We start from the raw sequence: 19079 nt of genomic DNA on the forward strand, positions 1-19079 counted from the left end.
ATTGAATTGTTCACAGGCAATGACGCATCACCCAGTCATCTCTTTGCTGTGATTCCATAAGCCTGCTCAACGCTCCCTCCTTCACACGCCCCTCTCTGCCTCACAGGCCTCCCATTTCATCACATTTGGTTTTAACAGTAAAAATTGCGCCGCCAGTCCCTTTTTAAAAATGAAAGCATTGAACAGACATATTTAAATCAAACAATATACAATTATAAAAAAATTAAATAAAAAAAAAATTAGAAGTTGAGGAAAGATACGGAAAACACATCAAAACATATATAAATTAAATAAGCTCACTTCTAAAATAATTCCAGATATGATATTATTCAAATAAAAAAGCTTTCTAGGCTCCCTCAGTCTCACGAAAGGCCATCCGTAGCGTTTCTCGGCGCCCTCTTCCGGTCTTCAGGCTGAACTGCGTCATTACTTAATTGACCTACATTCGGTAACCATTACGTGATGACGTGACACCATAGACTGTGCGTGACACCGATGATCCGAGCCGTACTTTCCACCTGACAAAACAGTGAGAACTGTGAGTTTGGAAAAGCAGGTTTTAATTTAAGCCTATGCTATTTTCGTCAATTTTTTTGACCAGTGCATTACCAAACTGGGTTAAACTTTTATAGAACACAGGCCATTCAGTGAAATACAGACACATTTCCAACAGGACTGAATAAAAATAACAACATCCTCATTACCAAACGTCATCATTACAAAGCAAATTATATCGGAGTGATTATAAAAGAGGACCACTGAAGATCTAGAAGAAGAAGAGTGTGTTGTGTCACATTTAGGGTTTTTTGCGACGTTTTCAACGAAGGTTTTAACAGATAGCAGAACACAAGAGATTGGACAGATGACTGAACGTGAATAACAGCACTGAATAAAGAAACTTAGAGCCACTTCTATAACTACATTGGTTGACTTTATTATTGGTGGCAACAGAGCAGATTTACACTAGAAATTAAATTATTCAAGGAACTGTCTCCATGCAATTTTTACTATTTTGAAACTATTGTTTCTTAAACATGGAATTTCTCGAAATATGCTCAAAAAGGTAGACTTGGGCCTTTGCAGAGCAAAAAAAACGCCTTGTGGGTGTTTTCAAACTGCTGGGTGTTTCTAAATCATGCAATCAAAATGATCCCCCTTACCCAACACCACCTATAACCTACCATAAATATGACTTCAGCCAATCAAGTATCCTGGTCTAAAAACCCTGATCTGGTAACTCTCATTACTTTCCTGCAGAGACCTATAATTGGGGCAAAAAGGGTGTAGGCTGTGTGCTCTCTGAAAATGCTTACAGTACCTTCAATATGACTCTACTCCCCCTTGTGGTGTTAATAGGTCATAAACGTATGAAATTTGGTTTGCAAAGTCAAAAGAGAGTTTAGATTTTTTTAGGACAGCTAAACAGTTAATTACCACAGGGAAAAAAATGTTTTAAGCAGCAGGAAAGAAGAACAAGGAATAAGGAAAGGCATCTGAAGCATCGTCACTTTACTTGCATGAACTTTTCTCAGTTTTAATAACTGGAGTGGTAATGCTTGTACTGCGTTGACTGCTGAGCCTTAAAATGAGTGCTTGTTTACACAATGTATAATCCAAGCTGTGTGTTCATGTTTGATGTCTTATCCTAATACCTCCTGGGCCTATACATAGTGTAAATACATTTATTGTCAATCAGTTATTTGTTAAAATGACAATTTAGTTATTTCAGTAAAAAAAAAAGGGTTTTAGAATTTTATAAGAAATATGCAGTATTTCTACATTGTCAAAACTTCTACCTTAAAATTAAAAAGAAAATTCTCAAATTATTATATGTCGATAGGTCTTCCGTAATTTAATATTTGCACTTAAACTATAAAATAATCAATAAAGAAATCAATAAATGTATTTCTGGTCAGAAATGCACAAACAGGAAGTGATGTCACTCCTGGAAATAGCAGCAGGTGACAGGAAGACCTGAACAGATGGGGGAAATAATCCCTGTCAGCTATAGTGCTTTCATAATGCACCACAAAGAACTAGACAGTGTTGACTTCTCTTCTTCCTGCTTATTTAAGAGCTCATGGCCTGAATCAGTGGCTAATCTATTGTGCTAATTGATGGATGTAGGTTAGTGGGTCGATGGGCCTCACTCAGATTTGATATGTTGTATTATTTTCTTCTTTTAGTGGACATTTCAAGAAATCACATAGAAGCTGTGATAAGAAAGAAATGAGAGATGAAAGATATTATGAGAAACGTGAAGATGAGCAACCGATAGAAACGATACATGAGAGGAGGATGAAAAGTATAGAAAGGTTATATTCCTCAGTCAGACACACAAAGCAGACTGAGTGTCTTCATCATGAACCAGATCACACGCAGGCTTCCAAAACCATAGCAAATGGGGATAAGCATTTCTGTAAGGAAATCCTATTCTGTGTAAACACAATCACAGTCATAACCACAGATATTTAGTTTCAGATCACTGTGTTAAGGTGCAAATCTTTCTCCCCTTTCCTGCTTGGGTTCATTTTGTATTATTGTCATGCATGGGATTAAATAACTGGCACCTTTCTGGTCTTTGTTTACACATGCAAAGCAAACACACACACACACACACACACACACACACACACACACACACGTGCGCGTTAACCATACTAATGAGCAAAAATTACTTTAACAATTGTGCTTTATTTTATTTTATGTTATTTATTTTTTTATTGCTGAAGAGTGTACCCTCATCTCCTGTGTTCTACTGTACAGACGTGAATGTACTTTTCCTTCGACCTGAGGTTTATTCATTACACTTTTTGGTGTGAAAGGGCTTTTACATTTGCTATAAATAGAACTTCTTATATTAAAAACAATCAAGCCTTGCTCATATTTACAAAGTAACGTGAAAGTAAAGCGAACGTAATTAGTTACTTCTTTAGGGAGTAACACAACATTGCAATGCATTACTTTTAAAATTAACATTCTCCAACACTGTTTATAAGCTTGTTTCCTCATGGGGACCAAAAAATGACAAGAACAAGGATTTTCGATATTAACATCTTTGCGGGGATATTTTGCACACCTGAACCACACACACACACACACACACACACACACAAACACACACACACACACACACACACACAGAAGGTCCGATAAGAGTGACCTGTTTCAAGTAAAGCACTTACTGAAAAACAATGACTCTCAAACTTCGAGCTTAATATTCATAGATCATAAAATTACAATATTAGTAATATATCAGTAATATTAACAATTTCTTTTAAATACTTTTAAGCAGTATTATTTTAATATTACTGATTAACAATTGCAGTTTTGGTTAATATTTTTAATTAGATTGTTTTATTTTTATATAATATTATTTTCTGTTTTCATTTTAAAGTTTACATTTAAAACTGAAAGTCTAAATTTAAATGTCAAAATAATAGTTGGCTTTTTCACGCTGGTTGCGAACCACTGTTTTACAGTAAAATAACTCACTGTAACCGTGTCGCTACATGACCCACACGTTCCTGTCTTACTTTTGAACTGAGACTGTCATTAAAAACATCAGTAACACTGACAGAAACACTGGTTTTGATCAAGAGTTGTGCATCTTTTATTCGTTGGACATTAAACTTTCTTCTCCAACCCACCAAACAAACATTGAATAAATAAATAAGAGCTTTTGGGTCATTTAGGTGCTTTTACTAAAAGTGAACAGAAATCAGACTTTGAACTTTTACTATAACTTCATCTTCATCATAGTATTTGTTCCTTTATAGGTGAGCAATAATTTCTCACATCCCCAAATAGAAGGGGATTGTTGCGTAAAAGTAAAAACTATCCATGCTCCTGATGATATGATTGTCATATAAGAAGGAGATTCCCATGGTTGCCCATATTATACTGTACTTGATGAAATGACATGTCACATTTACAAAGCAATATGTGGGCAAAAGTAAAAAAGAAGGATAATCGAGCTTCTCGTCTAGAATATATCTCAGTCTTTTTAATATATGTGTTATATATACATATTGTATATATAAATCCAAATTATTTTTCATTGAGCATAATAAAACTTGTAAACCACATTCTTAATAATCTGGACATGTCCGTTCATGGCCAAACCCTGTCCATTAGATGCCACTTGACAAATAAATACATATCTGAAAATAAAACGCATACTTCTATACTTCTAAAATGCCTATAGTGTAAATATAATTTTTAATATACCTCATTGCTGTGCAAGAATCAAATGTGACCAAGGAAATCACCCTGGCCTCACAGATATGTGCAATACAGGTTTGAGCAGAACTCGGTACACTATGTAACTTCACACATACAGTTGCTTTAGTTTGCTTACAGTCTTCTGTGGGACCTACTGGCTTACAAGGAAGAAAATGTACAACTTTCATGCAAGAAAATCACAAATATCTCACATATTTGGACAGGCATGCTTCAGGTCGGTTTTCATCACATTTATTTTGTTCTTTTGGTCGTTTTACATATAGTCTCTGGTGTGCTTCAAATCGTCACTGGTCCTGGACCTTCCTTTAGGTCCCTTGAAAACCCTAGTTGCTGTACTTCTCCTTCAAACTCTGGTATCTGGAGGGTTGAGATTGAGTCTTGTAATCTCCCTCATTCAAAACGCAGAAGAAAGCAGCCCAGAGCGGTGATGGTTTTTTACAGACGTTAGAGAGCCCATTGGAATCCATGAACCAGTGATAAAAACCTGGCTTTGCTACTTCATTTGTTTATTCTGATCAGAAAGTTCCATCACATGGTTTCTAGTATTTAGCAGCTGAAAGGATCCCAGCCATCCAGGCTTTTCTTTTTAAAAGTAGTCCTGCTGTGAAGTACAAACTCTGAAGCCATACTGTAGGTTATGTGTTGGTCTATAGGATTCTACGGAGTGCAGCAGGCATGGGAGTAGTGCTACAGGACAAGACAGAGAGTGACTGCTGTGATAGGTTGATATATAGACATGTGGAGAGAACCGGACTGGGGCTTTGAGGGCTGTTTTAGCTTTGGATCGCTCCACTCCCATCCTATATCACATTTTCAAAGAGCTGCATGGAGTTCATGATGTTTTCATCCTGGAAGTAGAAGAAGAATCGATTATAACAGTTTGTAATAGTCGGCATCCACCTTAAAGAGACAGTTTGCTTCTAGTTATCAAATTTCATTCTCATTCGCGGTCATGTTCGGTTCAAATATGGTATGACGTCAATGACGTCAATGATGTCAAACGTTTAACGAACCATACACACAAATCATTATTATTATTTTTTTCACATTGAACTGAATGTGTTTAAGTGATTTTTTCATACATTTTTGCAATGAATATGATCTAAATAGTGATGATTTTAGGAACATGAACAGCATCGAAATGAATGCAGTATTTTATGTAAAAATGGTTTTATGATTTATGTACATTTTGCATTGAAACTATTGTTTTAATTTATGGTTTTACAGTCTATTTTCATACATTTTTGCATTGAATTGAAAGTGATCATTTAAAAATAGCTATACAATTTACATGAAAATGTATATAAGAAGAGGTTTACAAGTAATGCGCATACATTTTCACAGACTGGATTATTTAGAGATAATAATGATAAGAATGGTTTTATTCGTTTTTATGTACAGATCATTTGTACATTGAATTTAATGTGATAATTTTCATGAAAATGGTTTCTCAAATGATTTATTTACATTGAACTGAATGTAATGATTTACAGAAGAGTGATTTTAAGAACAATTCAGGTACATTTTCCATTTGTAAACAAATTTATTTAACGATGGTTATAGAAACTATTAACATATCTTTTTTATTGAATTAAATGCAATAATTCACTTAAAAATAGTTTTTCACATTGATGTAAATCTTTGTATTTAACAGAATGCAATCATTTACATGTGTTTTTACGAATAATTTACATATATTTTCACATCAAAAGTGAATATTAACAATAACATTGGTTTTATTAACTACTTGTGCAATTTTCACTTCGAACTGAATATGACAAAGAATGTCTTTACAGACAATTTGTGTACATTTTTACATTGAATTGAATGCAATCATTTACACTAAACCATTTACACCAACAGTTTTGAGTAAATACTCATTTCAACCTACTTTCTGACAGGTTTCAATGAACTCCTCAATAGTGACCACTCCATCTCGATTTCTGTCCATTTTCTAGAAGAAAATGTAGTAAGCGTAAAAGATCTTAAGGCTCTGGTAAGATTGTGTGCATTGATTCAGACTGTTAAATGTGCTGGTACCTGGAAGAACTTTTCCACATGTTCAGATGGAGCTTCATCTCGCACACTGGGGTAGGTATACCTGCCCATCATGTCGTAGATTGACTTCATGATTAACAGCATCTCCTACACACACACACACACACACACACACACACACACACACACACACACACACACACACACACACACACACATACACAGACACGTGTGTGTGTCACTTATGACTATTTGTGATGGAGCCACTGGAACATTAGAGCATAAAGGTTTAGCAAGCACCTCTTTAGTGATGTATCCATCCTTGTTGATGTCATAAAGATTGAAAGCCCAGTTGAGCTTTTCAGTGACAGATCCTCTCAGCAACACGGACAGACCAATCACAAAGTCCTGCCATAGAGGGTAGAGAGTGGACAATGAAAATAAAAGGGGGAAAAATTGACGGTGATTTAAAAAAAAACAACAACAACCTTTGATTATGGATATTCTCACCTCAAAACGAAACGAGCCATTTCTGTCGAGATCAAATGCATTAAACAGGAAGTGGGCATATGTGGTGGCATCTGAGGGAATAACAGCAACAAAAACATCCGAAACGTCCAATTAGTCCCAAATCCGAATTCATGCAAAACCAATAAACACATTTACTGATTTAGTGAAAAACGTGTATTTACCCCCTTGGGGAAAGAACTGCGAGTAGATGGTTTTGAAAGTTTCCTCATCAACCAAACCACTTGGGCACTCCTTAAATGGAAAGAGAGGCTCGTCTAATTAAACATTTAATTAAACAGATAATGGACTAATTCTCACTGCTCCTGAAGGCTTGAAATAAGTGCATTGTGCTACTTTTCTGTCCTATATAGTACACATCTGCTGAAACAAACAGAACGAACAACATCTTCTTCCCCAAAGCTCTTCCTTAAAGATGAACTGTGTCATTTTAACGTCTTAAGGAATTATTAAAATACTACTACTACTGTCTGTAATTGGGTTTTCACCTAGTGGACAAAAAGAGACGCATGTTAAGTGAGTCATATCTAGGGACGAGGATATCATAGAGACTTTGTCCAAACCACAAAAAAGTAAGCAACAGGCCACAAAACATTAACTACCTACATTTTCCCTTATTTGTTCCCTTTCTTGCACAGATACTTACGTTTTTGAAGCCCCTGTAAAGGGACTGCAGCTCCTTCTTGGTGAATTTGGTCTGAGCCTGCAGCTGCTCCAGACCCTCGGGCTGATGTCGCACCGTGGACAGCTCAAGGTCACTGTCACTGCTGTCTATGGGAGAGAAAGTGCAAAAAAAAACAAAGAGAGAGGAAGAGGGGGAAAGCAGAGAGGAAAGGGGGCGAGAAAGGGGTGAGTTTATGGGATGCAGGACAGGATGGGGTGAAAGAGCATTTCAAAGAGGGAGACAGTGGTTCCGAGGAGAAAAAAAGAGGAAGAAAAAGGGGAGTAAAAGCAAAAGAGTTAGCATAAAAGTCAAAGATGTGCAGGAAGAGGAAAAAAAAGAAATGGAGGTTTGATAGACAGGGTATCACTTTCTTTTTCAATGTAACTGACTCTTGATGTCAATGTGAATGACTTTAATTTAGGGTTCCCACATACTGTTAGACTATACAGTAATCATTGTTGCTGGATTTAAGTATTTGTTTCTTCTGAGCTCCGCTAGTGTTTGGAGATGAGCTAGAAATGTCAATCACATAATGAAGAAAGCACCCCACGAAAAGACAAGGAGATAGACCAAATAACAAACAGAAGAGACTAAATTAGACGGGTGCTTACACTCACCGTCTTCACAAAAAACGGATAAAAAGGGAGATAGGGAGGCACAAGGAGGACAGAAAGGGTCAGAGAGAGTGAGAGGAGGAAAAAAGAGATAAACGGTCAAGTCAAAAAAAAAATCCACAAAAAATAGAGCAATCACTAATAAAAAATAAATAAAAACCTTTAACAAAAATTTGAAATGCTGCTTTGACACCTAACAAAACTGGGTTGAAATATAAGTTGAAGTTGAAGTACTAAAATGACTAAAACTAAAATAAACTATATATGAAAAATGGACCAAAGCACATAACAAAATGACTAAAATTTATATGAATAAATACTATAATATGTATACTAATACTAATATGCATAAATACTATAATAGTATTAAAAGAGCAGACCAAATAATCCTGTGATGCTTTAGGGAACAAAAGTTAGTTCTAAACAGACATTTCTTGAAAATTCAAAGAACTGGAAAATCTCTTAAAAAATAAAAGCAGAAGATTTTTTTTCAAGTTAAATACAATCCATCTGACATGCTGTAGATTACCAGGAATGAAAAAATAAAAAATAAAAATAAGTAAAACAAAACACTTTTTCTCAATCAGTACTTTTGTAAAGACAAAAATATGTAAACATGCCTAATACAATATAAATGTATTTAATACATGTATATAATACATGTATAGTACTGATAATAAATTAAAACAAAATTACATTAAAATATTAGCTTTCTCGTTTTAAGCTTCAATCTAACAAAAGTGAGTTAGTGAGCTTTTATTTCGCGTAAGAAAAATCAATCACATTCGAGATAAACTCTCTGAATATTATAATCAACTTTGCCTCTCAAATAAATGCATTTTGGTCTAAGTAAGATTAGATATTTCGACTGAAATCCCACAAATGCTGTCAACAGAGGAAACAATCTCTAAATATCGTCTATAAACAATATTTCCATTTGGCAATCCCTGAAAGGATGTTTGCTATATTCTCTCTCCTTCTCTCACCTGTCTCAGTAATGTCTATGAGTCCCAGCAGATGCATGAGTTTGAGGAACATGATGACCAGGCAGACAATGCCCACAGTCTGTAAGCCCTCAGTCTCCCATCTCACACTCATCCTGACACTCTGTCCCTCAACGCTCTTTCACAGCATGTCTTGTTCTTCCAGCTCAGTCCTCTCTTAGTGTGTTAATTCCACAAGCATCAGAAATGAAACATAAGTATCCTAGAATGCCGATAACGTAATTGAGGTAAATAGATGGGCAGATGTCCTTTTTCGAGAAACATCTGTCACGCTTTTTGTAAAAGTCAATAAAATCTGGGAAAAAAACAAAAAGCATCTTATGCTGATGTCATCTTGTCTTAGTCTTGGGTCCAAAATGGCTTTGGAGTCCAGATATACGCTGGTAACTCTCCGCTCTCATTATTTCTTTGCCTCTGTTCTTCTCACATCTATTTAAAAGTTCACTCTGACACAATTTTCAAAGGGAATTGAGAAAACTCCCACTCAGGAGACAAGGTTGTCCCAATTAGATTTAGACACAACCCCAACATGAACTTTGATATGATGGAAAAAACAACAACAACAACAACAAAAAACAGACTTTGCTTTTAAATGAGTCAACACAGCAGACCATCACGTTTTGTGGTACATCTTCATCCTCAGAACTGCAGTTCAAATGGAAGTTCCTTGACTACAGTAAAAAGATTTGTATGCCTTTGATTGGTCTGGAATGGACATCTAATATTTGAAGTTGTTGGAACAGATGCACACTCATAAGGTGCCCTAAATCCTGCTTCCCCTGTCTTGTGAACCAGTTTCCCACAATTAATTGTTCTCTCTGTATTTCGGCCTTTGTGATATTATTGTGATCTACAGAGACTGTTCTTCATTTATCCTTCTATTGGCAGCATTGCTATCCAGTGCTCTCTTTCCAAGAGTGATCTTTTACATTTTGTCATGCACAACAGATTCATGACAACCAAAATCATTAGCAAAACCAGTAGCTACTGTTCTAAAGTTTGGGGTCTTTAGGATTTTTTTTTATTGTTTTTTAAAAGATGTGTCTTAGGTTCATCAAGGCTGCATTTATTTTATCAAAATACAATAAAAAATAAAAATAAAAATAAAATAAAAAACAATATTGTGAGATAATATTACAATTTAAAATAACTGTTTTCTGTTTTAATATATTTAAAAATGTAGTTTATATCTGTGATGGCAAAGTTTTTTTCAGTGTCACATGGTCCTTAAGAAATCGTTCTAACTGGATGATTTGCTGCTCAACAAACATTTTATTATAAATGAAAACATGTCGCTTAATTTTTACTTTTTGTTTTTGTGGAAACAGTGATACATTTTTATTTATCAGGGATTCTTTAATTAATAGAAAGTTCAAAGGGAGCATTTCTTTCAAATAGAAATCATTCATACCATTGTGAATGTGACCCTGGTCTTAAGTGTCCATTTTTCCTAATTGAGATTTATACTTCACCTGAAAGTTGAATAAATATGCTTACACCAAGATACAACTATTTGAATATCTGGAATCTGAGAGTGCAAAAAAAATACTGAGAAAATCACCTTTAAAGTTAAGTTCAAAGTCCAAATTAAGTTCCTAGCAAAGCATATTCAAAAAATAAGTTTTGATATATTTTCACAGTAGGAAATTTCCAAAATATCTTCATGGAACATGATCTTTACTTAATATCCTAATGATTTTTGGCAAAAAAGAAAAATCGATAATTTTGACCGATACAATGTATTTTTGGCTATTGCTAAAAATATACCCCAGCGACTTAAGTTTTGTGGTCCAGGTGCACAAATGTCTTTACTGTTAATGTTTTATCAATTTATAGGAAGTTTGCTTAATTTCTTGCAAAAAAGAACTTTTGAATGGCAGTATATATTTATCCATTGTATTCCTTTTATGCCAAAGTGAGAAAAAAATGCTACAATTTGTGATCCCTAAATCCCATTGGCCATCAACAGAGAAATGCTTTTTAGAACCAGAATTTCTAACCACGCTAACCTTGACCCCTTGGTTTCTCGCCTGAGCTCATCACCCGAGTTTGAGATCATGCAAAGAAACATCGCCCTCTAGTGGCCAATGCTACACGTCTGCGGTGCACAACAGTAGACAATTTGCATTGAACTATGAGCAGAAACATGCAAGTTAAACAAAATAATAGTCATAGTTCCCTCATGCAACAGAGCTGGCACACATTTGATCCTTATGCACGCTTCCCTTCAAAAGTAATACTTCAGTGTCTCTGGTTACGTATTAGATTCACACCAGCAGAAGCCCAAAATAAACTTCACTCTCCTGAAACAAGGCTCTCAGGAATTATCAGAGCTGTAGTAAGTGATGCCACTGAGCTAAAAATAGCCCCCTGCTGATTGGTTGGGTGGTCCGACTTACGGGCCAATGCTGGAAGAAGATATATGTATGGGTTAAAGGAGGCACTCAGACCCTTCCAGATGATCAAGCTTTTATTTACATGTCTGTTATAAAAGGTGATGTGTTATGACTATACTGTTAGCACCTATACCTTATATCCTTGCTGAAACAAACTGTATAAACCAGCCTTAAAACTGCTGGTCTTAGGTGGTTATGTCCACCTAATTGGACATGTGATTGGTTCTCGGTAACAATAGTAAACAAATCACCTTTGCACTTGAAGGTGCTTGACTCTGATCTGTACTTTCAGAAATGATTGGTGGACATGATCTTGTGATGAATTGAGGGGTGAGATGGAAATGGACAGTGCCCTTCAGGACCCAGTTCAGAGACCAGCAGACCCATTTTTAGGTAGCCGTAAAGAAAGCCTATTCAATACAGCATACATAATGAATGAAGGGTAATGTTAGACTGGGTTTTGATTCAAAGAGAGAAAGTGTGTGTGTGAAAGAGAGAGAGAGAGAGAGAGAGAGAGAGAGAGAGAGAGAGAGAGACAGAGACAGAGAGAGAGAGAGTATGCAGTTTTTCTGACACCAATATAACATTTTCAATAAGTTACTTGTTCTTGAGTATGTTGTAAATAATAAGAAAAAATAAAAATAAAATCTGAACGTTTTGTTTGTGCAAAACAACGCATTCTAGAACATCATAAACCTAACAATAAAAAGTTTCCTATAATATTTATCCTTAATAACACAGATATAATCTGCTGTTATGGAAGTTTTCCTTTTAGTTTCCTAATTAATAAGGTCAAAAAAGCAGCAAGCATAATAATTATGAAAGAATTGACAAAATATTGCTGTTAATAGTTTTAGATGGAGTATAATACATGCACGTCAACTTAATTTCATGTCAGATGGAATATAACATGTCACATTTATTTCATTTCTATTTCATGTAAGCTTCTGATTTAAACGAGGATATACAATAGCCTTCAATTCTTTTTATAAAAACAAACAGCTAATAAAAATAATTTTTAAAGATCATTTCCAAAAGGAGGTTATGCCAGATTTTACATTTCTAAGTACAATGTTGTCCCCAAACTATCCCGGTGGTGATGCGGTACAACCGTAACACCTGGTTTAAGATCTGTGTATTTGTGGTGTTTATGTCTGCAGTCAGCACAGCAAACATTGCGATAAAATACTTCATACTTTCTCCCAGCAGCCACATAAGACCCAGTGACCTTCAAAACTCACAAGCAGGGTAAACTCAATCTATTTATGCATTCAAAAGTACTGTAAAAGCACAATATCGTTCCATCACTTTAACACAAACATCATAACATTACTAGAAAAGAATCATCAGATTTGTTATCTCTATCTTCGGGATGTACCTGATGCAACCCCAGCCCCACGGGCCCCATTGGTCAAGCAAATCACCATGACAACAAAGGGGAGGACCTCAGTTCTAGAATGCTCCTTACCTTCCAGGGACATGGGCTCCAGAATGCCGAACTGTTTGAGAACAGCAACAAACAAAATGATGACCACTCCGATGGCAAACAGCTCCATTCCCTGGATACCCATGACTGCGCTGGTTTTGGCTCCTGGCGCAAGAGCCTCTGGAACTACAGGAAGTATTAATCTGCTAGAGTGTATACTAACACGGGACAAAGCCAACTGGCCGATATAGCATGGTGCCAGACGCAGAGTGTCTCAAAAAGAGAGATTCATTTCATTAGTTCCTTTAGAAGAATATTTAAAAGGAAAATCAGGGGATATTTTTGGCAGAACGTCAAGCTAGCAGTGTGCATGGGAAAAAGAGTCCGGTCTAGTTACACTTATTTTGCAGAGGAGAAGAGAAGTCAGTGTTTCCATGTTAGGTCATTCTTCTTGAAAGCCCCATCGCATAAATAAAGAGCTGGATTGCAGTTCTTGTACACAGTCCAGATGTCTAAAAGCCATCGTGGGCCGCAAATGTTATTTGCAAGTGTCAACAACAGACAAGAGCATTTCAAACTCTGCCGCGTTGCTGCAATATTCAAGATTGTTGATTCAGAGGTGCATGTTTTGGTGTGAGACGGGAGGCACAAGAAAATGGAAATTCATTCAGTAGATCCAGATGAGTACAATGTGGAATTGCGACTTGGAAGCTACGGACACACTGCTCTGATTTTGCTGTTAAAACGATCATGTTTCATTTCAAGTCCTGAGTGGCTTTTAAATCCGGGTTTTGTTGATGTTGACACAGAAATTTGAGACTAATGGGCACCCCAGTGCCTCAAACTGGAATCATTTGTCTATGTAGAGGTCACTGAAGTAATAATCAATTTAGTTACGCGCAGGATCAACATCTGGCACTGCCTCGGTCACTGCGACAACCACTGAGGTGGCATCCCGAGTCCCGATCCAAAGCGTTCAGTGGCCTCCTGTTCGCGTGCTACACCAGGTTGGTGCAAATCGGCAAAAAAGCAACAAGGTACTTCCTGTGGCAGTGGCAAAAATTCATCAGTCCTTCACAGATTGGGTGGATCCGTCTCTAACTGGGTGCAAATCCCATGAAGCTATCAACTCTTAGCCACCGTCAAACCTTTCAAACGGCCCATTAAGTTCGGTGATATGTCTTGGGAGTGGTCCCGAAGAATGCGGTTCCTCGTCTCCACCTTCTTGGGGGTTCTGCCGTCAGTCAAGCGCCCTCATCTTTTCCCTCGTCTGTTTCCTCAGAGTCAGCATCAAGTGCATTTGTCTCTTCTTTCAACTTGTACTGTACAGTTCACGTTCTTCCTCCCTCCCTCCCTTGTTTCTCTTGCCCTCTCTTGTCCCGTAATAATCTGCAGTGGGCAGTTTATCTTCACCTCTCTGTCCATCCCACCCCTTCTTCCGTGTCTCTTTCTCTCTGCTCATCTATGACTACTCCATCCCTTCTTTTATCCATCGCTCACTTTCCAAGCCTCACTATCCCTGACTGCAAAGTCAGACTCTTGTGAGAACTGGTCCTTTTTCCTTGACCACAATCCCTTTCTCTCTTTCTCCCTTTCTCTCTCTCTCATTTCCTTACATACTTTCTGCCTGGGGACTTGGGGAAAAGTCACATTTCCAAACAGTGCAGAGAGCAGGAGAGAGGGAGAGATGCTAGGGGGATCAGATTCCAGGGACGCCCTCCCCTACCGATTTCCCAGCCTCCATCCACCCACATATCTGTTCCATCTGAAGCACTTTCTTTCTCTTCTTCCTCGTGAGTGAAGCAAGGCAAGGCCTCTGCGTGGATTGGGACAACCAGAAGAGATAACATTAGCTTACGGGTTTTCCTGCTTATAGTTTAGTGAGAGAGGAAAGGAGAGAGCTGTAATAGCTCAGTTAGATAAAGGAATCAATAAAGCCTTAATGGTAGCTTTAAGTCAACCAAACACAAGGTGAGATCAAACGCTTTTTCTACCGCCAGCATCCGCTCATCTTCTCTCACACCATGCTTCTCCTCCTCTTTTTTCTTGTTAAAAGAGTCATAAAAAGATGATGCATGTCAGAAATGAAAACAGAAAAAAAGGAAATGTGGTGCTACAATATTTGAAATGCAGCGGTAATTTTTGGACAAATACATTTTTTGAAATGTCAAAAGGATATTTTGATGAGAGGTTAAGTAAATTAAAATCGACCTAAAAATCTTCTTTTAAAAATCCTATCAAAAACATACACACGTATATATTTCTTCACTATTATGATGGCTGCAGTGCCTCACTTTCGCCATTATAATGCATGCTCTGACTAAGCTGCTGTATTTATGGCTGGCGTCAGTCCTCGTTGTGTATAGGAATTAATGTTGAGCTTTTAGGAGCACAGGGCAGGTTCCAGTAATGCCATTAGAAGATGAACACTTCTTAATAGGTGCTCAAGCATGAAGCTTTTGCTGACAAGACACTTTGGCCTAACATAACTCACTGAACCTGAACACGGGCATTAGAAATACAATGGTACAATCTGAAAGCTTGGCATAGATGCTTGTAAAAGAGCATAGATTTTCTTTACAGATTTAATCTGAACAAATCCATGCCTCTCTTTTCATTTCATGAGTTAAAGCCAGGTGTTTTTCCGAATATTGATCCAATGCACTCCAATTACAAACGGAAAAATTTGGATTTGTCTATCAGTGCTGCAGTATTCATTCACAGCAAGCAAAACATCATAAGGGTCATTACTATGAAGGAATGCTCTGGCAAAGCGATCCTTCAATGTATACAAACACAGCACTTCCCCTCTACATGTTCAGTAACTCGAACAGAAATGAAACCTGATATAAGGGAGCTGGTCATCTATCTAATACATAAGCACTCTTGAGGCCAAACACGACCCTGCTCTTTGAGTCCTCCGACTCGACAGAAGTGCTCTTTCTGTCTCTCCCTCCCTTTTAATGAGGTGTGATGGATCGACTTTTTAATGATAAAAACACTGTGAAATGTACTGACAACATAACTTTTACAAGAACAACAAACAAAGTTCAGGGATCCGGGATGGGCTTCCATTGATCGGAGGAAATGACTAATTCCTTCTGATTAGCCAAGGATTCATCCATTTTCCAGTGACGTTTATACGTAATAGAGTTAACTTACACATAAAATAACCATCGTTAGGCCCAGATAGAATCTGTAGACTGTACTGTTCTTTTTCTGTGCTTGGAACATTTGTATGAATCTTAAACGGATTGACAAATCTCTGCACTTCACTCTCATTAGAAGCAGACAGCAACGTCAAAGAAAACCCGGAGTTATGAATTAAATTATTAGTTGGAACTATTAGTTACATTTCATTCTTAAGGAACGGTTACATTTTAATCTTTTTATTCTTAATTTTTAAGTTTGGTGCTAGTTTTCTTGATAGTCTTTCCATCTAGGTCCTCAAAGAGAAAGTTGAACAGTAACAGATAACTGAACGGATTTCCTGTTCACAAAAGCCAACGGTATGATGACTGTAAATGTCCTACAGGGCCCTCTGTTGGACAAGACACAGTACTGCACAAACCTTTTGGGAAGGATCAATGTTTGTGATGTTTCTTGTTTGTAATAAAGTACAGTGACTCGTGCATTATTAGTATTAGTGCTGTAACTACACTGTTATATCGCAGATAGATATCTATATATCTATCTGTGTGTCTGTCTGTCTGTCTGTCCCGGTCACCCCTGCTTTTCAGTCTTATTCGAGGTACAGACAAAAGTAAGTGGTCAGCGGACCTAAGTGTTCTCGATGGATCGCACAGCTGTATTGAATCAGAAATGTATCTTGGTACAAGTCCATTTAATGCCTTATAAACTAAAACCTTAAAATCAATTCTAAAACGAACAGGAAGCCAATGAAGAGGAGCCAATATTGGTGTAATTTGTTTGCGCTTGCAGGTCCCGGTTAACAGACTTAATATCTACATAAATGCTATTGCAATAGTCAAGGTGGGTTGAGATAAAAGCATGCATGACCCTTTCAAAGTCAGTAAAAGACAAAAAAGTGCCTCAACTGTAAAAAACTAGATTTAATTACTGAATTAAATTATCAAATTTAAAATCACTGTCCATTATAACCCCCAGATGTTTTACATTTGGCTTAACATATGATTTTATAACACTCAAATCGAAGTCAAGGGTGTCACAGGGGTTGCCAGGTCTAAATATCATGACTTCTGTTTTTTCTTCATTGAACTTACATTTTTTTTAATCCATCCAGGCCCTATCCTCCTCAAGACAGTCTAACAATGGTGCTGTATAATTTGCATCTTTCAGTTTCAAAAGAAGATAAAATTGTGCATCATCTGCATAACATTTAAACAAGATGACAAATTTCCTTACAAATCTATGCGGCAGGCAGATTGTTTCATTTTAGCTAAGATGTCTCTCAAAAAAGAACGCGGCACAAACTCAAACTGGTTAAAGACAAAAGAGCACATAACAGTAATAGATGAATCAACAGAAGGAAGTGAAATGTGTGCTTTAACAACAGCAATTGTCAACAAAAATTTTTTAGAAACATGATACAGGAGCTGTATTTAATAGTACTGTAAAGAACCCAAGGCTTGTGTGAATTGTTGGAAATAATTCACACAAGTACTTAGACTTCTCAGTTTTAACAGTTTTTTGATATTTGTGCAAACTTTCCTCTAAAATGTCGGAATAAACCTGTAGCCTATCTTTGTTCTAAATGCATTCAGCTCTCCTTCACCCTTGTCTTACAGCACGAGTCGTATCACTCAGCCAAGGTTCAACTTTAGGTTTAGCACGGATACATTTGAAATGGAGCAACTATATCGAAAATGTTATGGCATGTAGAATTAAACAGTAGAGTTAACTCCTCAGTATTTAGGCATGAAGAGGACATTGAATGCTTCTCATCAATATTTCTAAAAGCATCAGAAAACAGATTGACAGTTGAAGGACTAAATGAATGACAAAAGCGAGCTGGGGCACTAGGTTAAGGATTACAAGAAAGATAACTGTCAATAGAACAGGCATGTGGTCAGAGAAGGTAGCATCACATAGCTCAATACTGCAAACAGGAAACTCATACGACAAAAACAGATCTAATGTATGCCCTATCTATTTATCTAACTCTGGTGGTTCAGTGAGAAGGTGCGCTCTGTATGTTTGGGGTGGAGTCTCTTTTTGCCCAAAGGTGAAAAGACATTCTGAAGCTTCATTACTCAGATTTCCTACTGCAAGTGAGTATCCATTATTCTTTCGCAATATGAATATGCTGATAGACTGGTAAGGCAGACTTCCAGATAACTGCATCTATTGCAAACTGCAAAATATCTATAGCATTTAACCCAAAGTACCATTCTTAAATGAACAATCCAAAATGCAAATACTGTCATTTACACACGCTGATTTTGTTCCAAATTATAGTGATTTTTACTGTGCAAAAAAAAAAAAACACTTTTTTTTTCTTGTTCAAAAGAAGAAAGTCATAAAGGTTTGGATTAACATGAAGATTAATAAATGATTAAATAATTAGCATTTTTGGGTGTATTATTCCTTTTTACTTGTAACAATCAATTTCATGCTTACCTGAATATAAGCTCTTCATTTACTTTGTTTATTCTCTCTCTCTCTCCTTTTTTTTCTTTTTGTTTTGTTGCATATCTGATGCTTTTCCACAAGTGGTTCGGACCACATCACCAGGATTTTACCTCTCATGGAACCAAACTTCATCTGCACCCCTTTTGTCTGTAACACGTATGTTCATATTTACACGTTCCATCTGTCATTGTTAGCTCAAAATACTTCATAGTCATTCTGCAGCTTTTTCAGTCTTTAGAAATAACACTTGTGTACGGTGAAAATGTTGATACACTGTGAGAAAACATACAGTGGGGCACATAAGTTGGAGAACACTAATGTATGTATTTCGCATGTTTTGGTAATTTAACACACTTAAAATGACACCTTGCTGTCTGTTACCAGCAAACAGTCTAAACTGAGTTGAATTTCAGAATTTCTTGGACATTATTTGTACTTATTTGATTTGATGACAAATTGCATGAACTCTTTGCATGACTGGTTACATGGTTGCATGATTTGAGGTGATCCGAAGGGCACTTTGAGCTTCAGTGGAAATATAAAAAACTGACCATCTGTACAGAGTCACATGATCAATGTAACAAATGTCCT

At 36.7% G+C, this 19079-nt stretch overlaps 1 protein-coding gene across 5 annotated transcripts in view; it reads right to left on the reverse strand.

Moving 5' to 3' along the window:
• Positions 1-3589: 3589 nt before the first annotated feature.
• The window catches only part of LOC113071428 (calsenilin), a 62410-nt gene continuing 46920 nt past the window's right edge, over positions 3590-19079 (reverse strand). Inside the window, exons 3-10 of one of the 5 annotated variants that reach the window (XM_026244781.1) lie at positions 8047-8055; positions 7418-7542; positions 6936-7005; positions 6754-6824; positions 6544-6651; positions 6286-6390; positions 6137-6199; positions 3590-5093 (exon numbers count right to left, since the gene is read on the reverse strand). In XM_026244781.1, coding sequence (XP_026100566.1) covers positions 5046-5093; positions 6137-6199; positions 6286-6390; positions 6544-6651; positions 6754-6824; positions 6936-7005; positions 7418-7542; positions 8047-8055 — 599 coding nt within the window. In that variant the 3' untranslated portion in view covers positions 3590-5045. Of the gene's footprint in view, positions 5094-6136; positions 6200-6285; positions 6391-6543; positions 6825-6935; positions 7006-7417; positions 7543-8046; positions 8056-9035; positions 10073-12917; positions 14965-19079 lie in introns of those variants that run through there. The other 4 variants (XM_026244784.1, XM_026244783.1, XM_026244780.1 and 1 more) reach the window with 4 other exon arrangements.

Source organism: Carassius auratus, unplaced genomic scaffold, assembly GCF_003368295.1.
Source record: "Carassius auratus strain Wakin unplaced genomic scaffold, ASM336829v1 scaf_tig00007301, whole genome shotgun sequence".
NCBI classification, from domain to species: domain Eukaryota; kingdom Metazoa; phylum Chordata; class Actinopteri; order Cypriniformes; family Cyprinidae; genus Carassius; species Carassius auratus.